At 41.3% G+C, this 12,512-nt stretch overlaps 1 protein-coding gene across 2 annotated transcripts in view; it reads left to right on the forward strand.

The window, feature by feature from the left end:
• The window catches only part of BRAF (B-Raf proto-oncogene, serine/threonine kinase), an 83,450-nt gene extending 71,065 nt beyond the window's left edge, over positions 1 to 12,385 (forward strand). For both annotated transcript variants that reach the window (XM_063154114.1, XM_063154115.1), the window contains one exon: positions 3,636 to 12,385. In XM_063154114.1, coding sequence (XP_063010184.1) covers positions 3,636 to 3,658 — 23 coding nt within the window. In that variant the 3' untranslated portion in view covers positions 3,659 to 12,385. The remainder of the gene's footprint in view (positions 1 to 3,635) is intronic.
• The last annotated feature ends 127 nt before the right edge of the window (positions 12,386 to 12,512 follow it).

Genomic DNA, 12,512 nt, shown 5'->3' on the forward strand with positions numbered 1-12,512 from the left:
AGATCCATCCCCACTGCCCTGCCCAGGCTTGTTCTTGTTCAGATCTGCCACATCAGTTCAAACCAGTCATTCCTTGGAGCAGTGTTGTCCTTCTTGTTGCTAGGATTGTTCATCTGTGCTGTCAGAGCCACAATTATGGGGGGAAGTGCTGCCATCCTTAGACATATTTGGCCATTTCCTGCTGTATGGTCAGTGCATTCTTCCTGTGTCACCTGTTCTTACTGAGCACTTTGGGTTCCATGGCCATAATGGGATTTTAGCTTCTCACTACACATTTTATGAAGCCTAAAAGGAGGCTGTTTTGTGGATCATTAACTTTGTCTGACAGAGAGGCATTTAGAGGTCTCATTTCTGTAAGTTCTAATTGCTGCTTCAATGAGATTTGGAAGTATCTGTGAGACGGAGGTGCCTAACTACACTTGTGGATTTGGGTCAGGGCTCTCAAAGGTGTAACTCAGCTGTGTTGTTTAGAAACAGACACCTGCTGGGTCAGCAAACATGCCTGGAGGATCCTAGGTTTTTCTGGAGGAGTAATTTATAGTAGGTGAGGTTCCTTTTCTATTTTACTTCCCTACATATCAGTACAGAAACAAAATCTGTCTTGGTACCTTCAGCATGTTCCAAATTTTTACTTACCCAATGGATAGTATCCATACAAAAGATCAGCACAGGATCCAACAGAAAGCTACCTCCTTTTTTTTCTGTCTGTGAATGTAAACCAGGCATGGTGTTGGAATCTGGTGTTTCCCTGTGATATATCAGTCAGTCTCTAGTTCAGTAGGTAAGGCTGGCACAGCCTGGAAGGGAATCATTCTTCTCCTTAGGATTCTTCTGAGAAACCTGGCATCTACCCCAGGATAAGGAGTACAGTTAAGATGATGTGCATACCTCAGTAAGCCCATGAATTCAGGTAGCTTACAAATTTGTGAGAGTACAGAATGGTAGCTGCACCTTAAATCTTTCCAGAAATTGGGGGTAGCAGGTTCACTCTGCTACCTTGTAATGTATTGTTTGGAGGCAAAATGAAAGATCTTGATCATCTTTTTACTACAGATTTTTTGAAAGTGTGCATTTAAAATAGTTTCCACTTGCTCTGCATGAGACAAGCATGAAAAGACTGTAGTAGCTGACTTGAAAGGGATTTGTAAGTGTATATTTTCAGATGCTATCCATCCTTTGGAAAGAAGTTGCTACCAGTCAAAGCAAATATCTGCAGTTCTGCTTGATAAAAAGCACCTCAGATGTCTGGCTCACAATGAATATAAATATCTGGGGATTGTTCTTGTAGCAAGTTGCTAAGCATGTGGTTTCATAGCTTGGTGTGGATAGGTATAGCCATGTACATATCTCAACTAGGGAAAGCTGTTACTGGCAACTTCATTTTACACATGTTCAGCCAACATAATCCCCTTACTAGATGACCATGTTACCTATTTTGGTCTCCTGTTGATTTGAGATCAGATTAACGCTGCAGTTTTGAAAGGGAAGATTTAGCATTAGCGTGTCAAAGAAAATATGGTTGCTAAGGTTTTGTTTAAATGGCACGAAAGTCTGAAAAATTACCTTTTTACAGTTACCATTCTATTTCAAAGAAGTCTTTACTTCTGGTCCTGTTTTTCCATTGATCTTTCCCAACTAAAGGTTCTTTTTTTTTTTTTCTGAGAGTCCCTATATGACTATTAAAATCTGAATTATTACCAGAAGTTGGCAGAAGGACAAGATGAGTAATGAGGGAGCAATCTCTTCTTTATACCTTTATATCTTTAATCACCAATTTAAAAAGGCAGACTGAAAAGTAAATTAAATAGAGCATGTTTTGTAAGTGTAGCTAAGCATAAATGTCACTTAAAAATTGACCTCACAGGCAATATTTGGTTACTTTTTTTGTCCTTCTCTTAAAAGAAAACATGTACAAAACTTGAGGTGTTTCTAGAAGATACTGTGAAGAGAGTTGAGAAGTCATTGAAATGTAGCAAAAAAAAGGCAAGAAAAAATTATCCAGTATTTCGAGTATTTGGAGCAAGAGTTTCATCTGGTGGTAGAACTAGTAAATTAGGCAATTAAATCCATCATGAAGCTTTTATTCTATTGTTGTTTTACCTTAAGCCCACCACCACAGTCCATAAAGACAATTAGAGCTTGAGGCCTGTCACAACTTCCTGTGCCACCCATACTTTGGACTTCAAGTGTACTCCCTTGTCATTCCCTACAAGGCACAGAGCCCTTTCCCTGCTTTCTTCAAGTTCCCTTAGAGCTGGGTGAGCTGTTCCTCACAGACCCTTTAAATGCCTTTTCTTCCTCCTCTTAGTGCAGACAGCTGACTGCTCTTCTTGGTTCTGCTCTTTGTAGAGCAAGACATTCCACAGAATTAACACTCTAAGCCTAAAATTTTGTTTGCAGGGATGTTTCTGTTTTGTTTCCAGTATTCAGAATAAGAATCTCTAGAAAAAACAAAGCCAACAATACAATCACTCTTGAAAAGATGGAAGGACAGCAGATAGGAAGCAGTTGTTTGAATGTAATGGCATTCAAAACCCTTCTGTTGAACAGAACAAAGGCTCTCTTGTGCCTGCTTATCACTCCTTCAGTATTAGGGAAGCTCTGAGAAGTGCTGGCAAGAAAGTGGCATAAACTAACCCAAAATGCATATGAAATCCAACAGGGGGAAGTTATATGTATGTTTCTTTTCTCTTTCTCCTGAGTCCTTTTGATTATGTTTAGTTAGACACCCGTCACTAAAAATCCTGTGGAATACAATTCTTTGTGGGTGGCAGGGATTTTTTTTTTTTTTTTGCTAAAGTATAGGACTAAGAGGATTAATATCTTAGACTCAGCTTCTATTCAATCTTCTGTCAAACTCCTGAAAGACTTCAGGCAGCAATTTTACTCTGTGTCATAGTTGCATCCCCTCAGAAGTGGGACTATGAGTGTGTCTCACGGCACGGTGACACTAAATAAATTATGTAGGATTTCAGGACATCATCACATGTGAAAGCACTGCATTATAATTATTCTTTGTTCAGTAATTCTGAAGGAAGCATGGAGTTGCTTTATTTGTTATGCTCCCTGTTAGTGAGGCCTAATTTCTGGTTGGGATTGAATAGACAATCTCTCCATTCTTATATTTGTCAGTGGGTTGCTGTGTTGCTCTCTAAACCAAATCCTAGCACTCTGTAACACTGGTTTTCTCTTCAGGCACTTTACTGTATATAGTCTTTAAAGGGTAATGGATGTCTCATAAAGTTCTTTGTTATTAAATTAGTTTTACAACAGAACAGAATTGGTTTGCAGTTGGATGCATTTATTGAAACTGGTGCTTCTCAGGAGGACATATGTGCAATAAGGAATTTAAAGTAACATTAAGCTCTGACACATTTAATTTTCAAATGCATGATGAATTAGACTTTGCTTGAACTTTCACCTTCTTGGGAAGAATGGGTACAGCTTGCTTTTAAGAAATCCTTTGTTGGTTAAATATGCTGGGTCTGTATTCAATGTTCTCTCACTGTGCATTCTCTCATGCTTTAATTTTAACAGTTTGCATTTTTTAACATCTTTTATATTCAGCCTGATGTTCAACTAGTCTCGTAACTGAAATCACCTTTTTAAACCAAGCTCTTGTCCTCCCTCTACAGGAGAATTTGCAGCGTTCAAGTAGCCACAGCACCATGGCAGCACCCACTCTGTTATTTAAGTCTTGTGTTCCTACAGTTTCTTAACATCAAAACTCCATTCTGCTCCGCTAAACCTAAAGTAATTTAGAAAAGATATCCATAAGCTTAAAAGTGGAGCAGAATGGAACCACCAGTCCAACACAATGGGAAAAAGTACCTTTTTGGGAACCAGAGTCCTCTGCTGCCAGTGTTTCTCCTTGGACACAAACCACCCCGTGCGTTCGGAGACCTGCGGTGGCTGCCTGTGCCGTTGGCATCGCTCCCGGAGAGGAGAGGGCGCTCGTGGTGTGCCTGTGGTGCTCGGGGCGGGGACGGAGCTGCTGCTGCTGCTGCTGAACTAGGAGCCTTGCTTTGGAGGGTCTGCCGGCCGCCTTGCTCCCTCTGACAGCGTCACCATCAGAGCCTCACCGGCTGATGAGCGCTCATTTCAGCCAATCATTTTCCATTCTGATCCTTTTTTTTTTTCCTGGTGTACTTACTGATTTATGGACAACGCAGTATCCCCTTTTCGCTGTGTTACAGTGTCAAACACCTCAGTCTGTCTATATCGCTGGGGTGTATTCCTTTAAATTTTAAAGTGTGGAGCAGTGGGAGCTGGAGATGTTATTCTGAAGGCAGAGAGGTTCATCTGAAGGAAAAGGGGATGCTGCCATACCTTTTTTCAGATTTACTTTACCGGTTCTTAAAAAGAACAAGCAACAACCACCATCCTCAACCTTTTTCCTTTTCCAGTATTTTCTTGGTGTGTGCATATACAACATCTCTTTGAAGGATTAGGTCGATCCTTCTTTTGTTGGTCCAGCAACAAACTGAAGTTTAAAAAAAATGTAGCGAGATTGTCCTCTCTTTTATTTTTTTTTTTGTATCATATGATACAATGTATTTATCAAAGATGCTACTGCAGCATCTAAAGTCTGTAGAAATCCTGAAACAGACTGTGAATGGTGTATGTACCTACTTTAAAAGTTTTATTTTAAACGAGGGTGCAGGTTAATGCCAGGTACCTTACCAATATGTAATGTTTTCATAAACGAGGAAAAAAGTTCTCAGGTTGAATTGAATTCAAATACAATCCCCCCTAGAATTAGACATTCCAAAAATTATGTTTTGGTACTTTCAAGAGCTTTTTTTAAAGGATTTTTATCCTGTTAACTACACGTCCTCTGATAAGTGTGTGTGTAAATGTGGAGCATCTTGTCCTAATGGCAAGTTGTTAGATCAAAACAAAACGGTACTTGCTGGATCCACGCTGACTACTCCTGCTCTCATTGCTTTCCTCCCTGTCAACTCTTCCCTTCTGCTTGTCTTTCCCCTCTGTACACTTTGCAAACTAGGACAAAGGTGGCGGTGTCTCCATTAGAGTGCTTTGTTTTCCTGTCCTCCAGTCCTGGTTTTCAAATGGTTAGTAGCTTTTTGAAAAGTTACCCAGTCAGGGAAAACAACAACTCATAGAGTTCTGCACATCATTTACCTCTAGTAGAATATCTCGTGATGTGATCTGCTTGCAGAGTTCTCTGGTATGTGGTATTACCTATAAATTATTTGTACAGAGGCAAGGCAGACTACATTGGAAAGAAACTCAAGCTCAGACAGAAGTTTCCAGAAATTGATTCATATCAGCCCTGTACCACTCCAGGCGAGGCAGGAGAACTGACCCCCCTCTAGCAGAGAGGTTCTTGCTGGGACGAGGTGGGGAGTGTTTAACAAAATCACGACAAATAAATGAAGGAGTTAAATGTGTGTGAATGTGGTGTCCATGCTAAACATGGATGTACCAAGTGAAGGTGCTGTCCTTCCCTCCCTAGGGGAAGGGGACTGTTCCTGTCTGCAGGAGGTTGCTCCCAGATGAAGGGAGAAAAGCACATCAGAAGTAGAAGGTGTTTTTAATACCCTGGAATGTTGCGGTGTTGCTGGTAGTCTGTTACGTTTGTCAGTAAATATTTACTGGGGCTGTAGGGACCAGACTGATCTGAAGTGGGAATTAAAACTGAAATACTGTGTATTCATATTAATTCCACGAACATTAGCAAGATAGCAATAGTGAATGACTTAATAGTCACTACAAGAATGAAGTGATTCATGTTGGTACATGAACAGAATTGATTTTGTGTATGGGACGCATTTTAAAAACGAAGGAAAAAAAAAAAGCACAAATTTTTTTCTTGTCTTCTGTGGGTCTTCAGACGCTGTAAGGTTTTTACCTTAATGAGGTTGGCAGGAATTTAAAAAGTAGCAATAGCCACTTTCCAGTGTGGAGAAGCTGATGCAGAGCAGTGGTAGCAGATGGTGCAGTCGGAGTGCTCCCTGGTGATCATCTGAGGCCAGTACCTGAGAGCTGGAGGGAGCCTGGGGCACTGGTGGCAGCAGGCAGGTTGAGAGCATTTACCAGATACAGGCTCCCGGGGGAAAGGAGTCCCTGCTTCTCCTTTCACCCCATGCTTGGCTCCAGCCCCTTTATGGTCTGTGACCCCATTTGTACGTGCCAGGGATACTGAGGTCAAGGTTCTCTCAAAAGAAGCTGTTAACAGAGCAAGTATGGACAGGTGGTTCAACACTCATTTGTTTCACAGATCATGTTAAAAGCTCTTGTTTCCTTCCACAAAGTCATGCTGGCAGAAAATTCTGTTAGGAACTTCATTCTATCTTTGCTTAAAATGAATTTACTTTGGTAAAGATTCATTACCCATTAGTCTACAATATGCTTCTTGAGCCCATAGGAAAAGCACAAGGAAAATTGCTATCCTTGTCCATGCAAAGCACTTTATAAGTAACACATGATCTCTGGGGGTTTTTTATTGGGGTTTGTTTGTTTGTAGTTTTTTCTTTTTTTGTATCTTGTTTTGTTTTATTTTTTTCCCTGAGGAATGTGCAAGTTGTTTGGCTGCTGTTTAGAGAAGTCCTTTCAGGATGCATTTCTACTGGTTTTCTCATTTGTTTGTTTCTCTCCAGATAGCTGTAGTAATGTGTGTTTGTCTGTAAGAGTTCCCAGGTAATGCTTATACAAAACTTTGAAAGAAATGTAGTTTGTAAATAATTGGGATTATTTTTGGTTTTATCTTTTCCTTAAGGAGTTTTTCTGAATGTCTTGCATGCCATCAGGACCAGTCTTAAAGATGCCCTTTAGATACTTAGTGATTGGGGAATCAAGAATAGATGAGAAATGAGTGCTCTCTGTAGCAGTGGGATGAAGGAAGTTAGCTGAAATGACCAACACATTCATGCCTAATTGCTCTAAATTGTTGCTCTAAATTCCTTAAGCTCCTTCGTGGTGTCCCAACCACAGGCACATACCATAGTATGGAAATATGAGTACATCCTTCATGTGCACATGTTGGGACAAACACCCAGAGACTCATTCTGCTTCTTCAGCTCTGTAGTATTTTGTATTTCATAATCATTTGCAAAAGTACCAGAATGCAGTCCCAGCTATTCGTGTCTTTATCAAGCAGGCACAGACCTTCCCCTCTGCCTTTCCTTTTCCATACAGGTGACAGAGGCCTGTTGTTACCTCTTACACCTTACTGCTCAGAATGTGATTGTTTCCCCTGGCATATTTGCCAGAACTGCAACATTGTGGTGGAGCTCAAACCAAATGGCAGGGATATAGAGGCCAGGTTACTTTGAAATTAATTGATGTGTCATTTAAGCCCTACATAGCCCCAGATACAATTAGCCTTGTCATTTCTTCTTTTTTTTTTCTAAACTTATGGAGGTTATTAAATAAATCCACTTCTGCTTTTTATGCTTACCCAAAATCATCTTTTCTTGTACTTGACTGCTCCAGCAGCTGATGATGATGCAGAATGTTTGAGAACAAAATCTGTCATTTTACCATGGTGTCTTAGCATCACTTGGAATAGTATGTGCTCCTTAGAGGCAGAATTTGGCCTTTGTGACATAAAATGAGTGAAATTCTGATTGTTGATAAAAATTATGTCTTTCCGTAAATACCCAAACTGGGGGAAAAGTACCCTAATGATCACACAAATAGTTTTTCTTCTGTTTGCCTGGTGGTGTAGATGCATCCAGCATTTTACAGAAGGTTGAGGGAAGCCAGATCCCCAGACACCTCACAAACAAGTATGGATTGAAGCTTTGATATCTGCAGAGACTAAGTTTAGGGAAGAAGCATGTAGACATTTCACACTTCTGCAGCCTCTAGAATTCATTCCCTTCTTGACTGTGAGTGCAGCATTTGTAGCACAAACTTTTCATAGTACTGTAGACATGTCCTCTGTTGATAAAATGTATCACCAGTAGCACAGTGGGACAGGTAAAGCCTCTAGGTACAGTCAAGTTAAAAAGCAGTTGCATGAGTGGACTCTTAGAGCATCACTCTGAAAATGCTGAGTGTTCTGGTTTTCTCTGATGCATTTTACATAGAAGTTTATGAACCAAACTTTGTTTACTGCAGGCTTGTTACTGTGCATTTGCACTTGGTGTTTGTTTTGGCATGCATTTGGAAGACCTGTCTTCACTGCTTCATTACTTCATCCCAACTTCATACCCACCATATGAAGTTTAGCCAGGAGAAGTACTGGATTCTGCACCTGGGGTGAACAGCCCTGGTTGTGTGTATAGACCAGGGAATGAGAGGCTGCAGAGCACAAAGGAACCTGGGGGTCCTGGTCATGGCAAGCTGAACACAAGCCAGCAGTGCCCTAGCAGCCAGGAGGGCCAGCCCTGTTCTGGGGGCACAGGGACAGCATGGCCAGCCAGGCAAGGGAGGGATTGTCCTGCTCTGCTCTGGGCTGGGGCAGCCTCACCTCCAGTGCTGGGGCAGTTTTGGGTGCCACAGTGTAAGAAAGACTATTACTATTAGACTATTATTAATGAACTATTAGAGAATGTCCAGATGAGGGCCATGAGGATGGTGGAGGGGAAGCCATATGAGGAGCAACTGAAGTATCTTGGTGTGCTCAGCCTGGAGGAGACTGAGGGGAAACTCACTGCAGTTACAACTTCCTCGTGAGAGGAAGAGGAGGGGCAGGCACTGATCTCTGCTCTGTGGTGACCAATGACAGGACCCAAGGGAATGGCCTGAAGTTGCATCAGGGGATGTTTAGGTTGGATATTAGGAAAAGGTTCTTCATCCAGGGAGTGGTCAGACACTGGAACAGGCTGCCCAGGGCAGTGGGCACAGCACCAAGCCTGACAGAGTTCAAGAAGCATTTGGACAATGCTCTCAGGCACATGGGGTGATTCTTGGGGTGTCCCGTGCAGGGCCGGAGTTGGACTTTGATGACCCTTGTGGGTCCCTTCCAACTCAGCATATTCTATGATGCTGTCATTCTTATCTAATCAATTATCAGAAGAGCAGAGCCAGATTGTTAAAATTGAAAAGTTTGCGTTTAAGTTTCAAGGATGCTGACACAGAAGCTATTAAGTCAGCACCATGACAGCAGTAACTATGAACCTGTGGAAGGAGGAACCTTTAAAAGCTGCAGAATACAGACTACACCAAGAGGGAATTCAGATGCAAACTAACTTCTCTCTTTTCTGGGGAAAGAGAGCTACCAAGATCCTCTGTTCGATGGTTTACATAGGGATCCCCAGAAGAGTTTTTGTAGTTTGCCAAATGATCATGTGCCTTTGCAACCTTAAAAAGTACAACAGAATGTAAACCAGGTGCTTTGTAACTAGAGCAGTGTCTTTGGTTTACATCTGCTGCAGTAGTTTTGTATATAGCTATCCCTGTAGGTAGGTAGTTTGGAGTTGGTCAACTCCTGTAAAGGAGCAGGGAGGGCAGAGAGCATTACCCAAAATACCTGTTAGCCTTTCAAAGCTAAGAACTGAAGGATACTGAATTTAGTTACAGTAAACCTGCTGCTTGAAATCTGCTCTATCAACAGGTAATGAGGTTCTTTTAACTTAAAAATAAGTCAGCCCTCCTTCCCTTTCAAAGACATAGAGATCTTGTTAAAGAAAGCTCCAAAGAGGCCCAAAGCTACACTCTTACAGTATCTTGGAATGAGATGGTAGATGGAGAATGAGAGCTAGATGAGGAGAAACTGGTGGCTAGCATTCATGTAATCAAGGCTCACATGTATCACACCATACAGTTAGTTCCTTGTCCCAGAAAATGCTGTAAGTTTTGTTTCTGGAATGTCAGCAGCTTTCCTCACTGCTTCCCTGGGCCTCTCGCTGTTCAGTGATCACATCCCATTATTGCACATGAACTGTGGGAGATGGTAGGTGTCTTGTCAGCTGAGGGACAACCAGTGGGTGTGCATTTGATTTGTTCAAATTTCAAACTGGTTACGTAGACTTCTGGCAGTACCTACAAATCAGTGTCATATTTAACCTACTTGTCCATGAAGGACAGAATAATGGCTTTGGATATTAATGCTTTTTCAGATCTTTTCCTTTTCTTTCTTGGGGCAGGACTTTTGGCATAACTGTAACTTACAAAGTTATGTCTACATGCACAGTTCATATGAGTTATCAGACCAATTTTAATGTGGGTTCGTTCCTTTTAAAAAACAAACAGTAAAAATGTTCTACTTATGTTCCAGGAATTATCTGGAATCCTTCTACCTACCCCAAATTCTGCACTAAAAGTACATGTGATGGTTATTTTGTCTCTATTCTTTTTTTGTTGTTGTTTCGGGGGGTGGAGGTGATTTTTAGGTTTGGTGGGGGGGGTTGTGGTTTTTTTGGGCTTTTCTTTTGTTTTGTTTTTTTTTTCTAAACTACCTAGTATTTGCTTCATAGCATCCAGCAGCAGTGTGTTCAGCTCACCCAGCCTCCTCAAGAGCCAATAGTGGCCTGTCCAGTCATTTTGTCTAGTTTGTCATGTTTGCAGCAGGTGTGCTTTAGAATAAGCCTAGTGTGATATTTACTTTTGAGCAAGTAAACCACAAAAAAACTTTTTTGTTGTTTATTTGGGTTTGGAAGATGGTCAGGTTTTGTTTTGATAAGTGTCATTCTGTGTTGCATTTGTATATTCACCTTTGTTGAAGAGAAAATCCATCTGTGTGTTTGAGAGTTCAGTGGAATTTTAGGAGAAGAAATGAAGCCCATCACCTGGGCATGGATGTTGGATCTAGGGGGAAAAATGGACCAAACTTGGGTGTTGGGTTATTTGGGGATGGTGGGGGGTTGTGAGGGCATAATTTAAATTAACTCTGTCTAAAATAAAGTGTAAGTGCAATAAATGTGCTTTTTTATTCAAAGCTGTGAACCTTTAGAAAAAGAAAAACCACAAAAAAAGTCAACCAAAAAAAAAAAGCACATCATTCTTTCATGAGCCTTGTGTCCTACCTGCCTCCCCTTCCTCCCCCTCTCCACACTTGTCAACTGACAGAAACATGACAGTGGCCAATTTGCATGTGTTGGCAACCCAAATTAAATTGCTGTTTGGGGCAAAGTCCCAAACAGGGGCAAGTCCTGCCCCCTACTTCTGTTCCACTCTTGAAATGCTCTTGGGCTCAGTGCTGCCCTGTGCTCTAGAGCAGGGTCTGTCCCTACCTGGGATGCAGGAGCCAGCCCATCTGCTCTGTGCTCATCCTGACTCCAAGGGCAGAGCTCCTCCCGGCCCTCCCTTCTCCAGGGGGGTGGAATGCAGGCTCTGCTGGGCTGGGCAGTGACTTTGCTCTGCAGCAATTGCAAAAGGATCAGCCATCAGCTGCCTGATGGGATCCCCTCTCCCTGCCCCAACACACACACACACATGCAGGCTGGCCACTGCTGCCTTGTGTGACTCTGCCTTGTTCAGCAGGAGCAGGTGTAGCTGTGTGCAAGCTGTTGTGCATTACTTGCACTGTCTCTCTTTCTTACTTGAGCACAGGCTGCTTTTCCTAGATTAGGAAAGGGGCACAGGGGAGCCCCAGGCATTGAGCAGTGATGGAAGGGGTAGCACTCACTGGTTGAACCCTCTGGGGGAGTAAGAGAGGACTGGCTTGTTTAAAGTGTATAGATACCCAGATCTATATCCTTTAAACTTTATTATTTTTATATATAGTTGAGACAATGGCATTACCTCATAATACAGAGGCTTGTTTATGAGAGGCAAAGTACATAGTAAGGAGAGGAAAGGGAAAAATTTATATACAGATTTAATTTCTTTTGTTTGTTTGTTCCTTAGTGCAATGAAATGTATGTCCCACCACTTTAAACTCTCTGCTAACACATTCCTTTCAGCTATATTCTTTTTTTCTTTTGACCACCAGAGGTTTGCAAGGGGCTTATGACTGCAAAGTAGAAGGTCCAGTCTGGTTACTTAAAAAAAAAAAAAAAAAAACCAACCCATTGTGTTAGTAGATTTCCATAGCTGCTTTTTAAAATCTACAATGGAGTAATTGTTTCAAAACTTGTATTTATTTTTTAATTCATAACAAAATGTTTATTTTTGGTTTCCTGTTAGGTAGGTCATGGCAACTCCCCTTCGTTCCTTCTCAAGTTTCCCCTGTAATTGCCAATACAACTTATTTTTCTTGTTTGTTCCTTCTCCCTTTACTTTTGTTGTCCCTTCATTTGTACTTTGGAGTTTTTCTCATGTAAATTTGTACAATGGGAAATATTGTCCAGTTTGGTTAGAGAGCATGGAGACTTAAAACATATTAAAATTTGATAGCTGAATTCAGATTGAAGAAAACTATTTCAGTGTAAAGTTATTTAAAGAACTCTGTATTATATGAAAGGCAAAAAGTTCTATGTACTTGATGTGAATATGAGAATACTGCTATAATAAAGATTGACTGCATGGAAAAGTCTGAAGGAGATTGTTTATTGTGTCATGCATGACTCCTCTCCACAAAGTTGGAGGGGTGCAACTCAGGTGGTTAAGGGGAGTGAAAAAGTTTAGGATATAACTCTGGAAGGGGAGAAGAATAAAAA

This window comes from Melospiza melodia, chromosome 4 (genome assembly GCF_035770615.1).
Source record: "Melospiza melodia melodia isolate bMelMel2 chromosome 4, bMelMel2.pri, whole genome shotgun sequence".
Classification (NCBI taxonomy): domain Eukaryota; kingdom Metazoa; phylum Chordata; class Aves; order Passeriformes; family Passerellidae; genus Melospiza; species Melospiza melodia.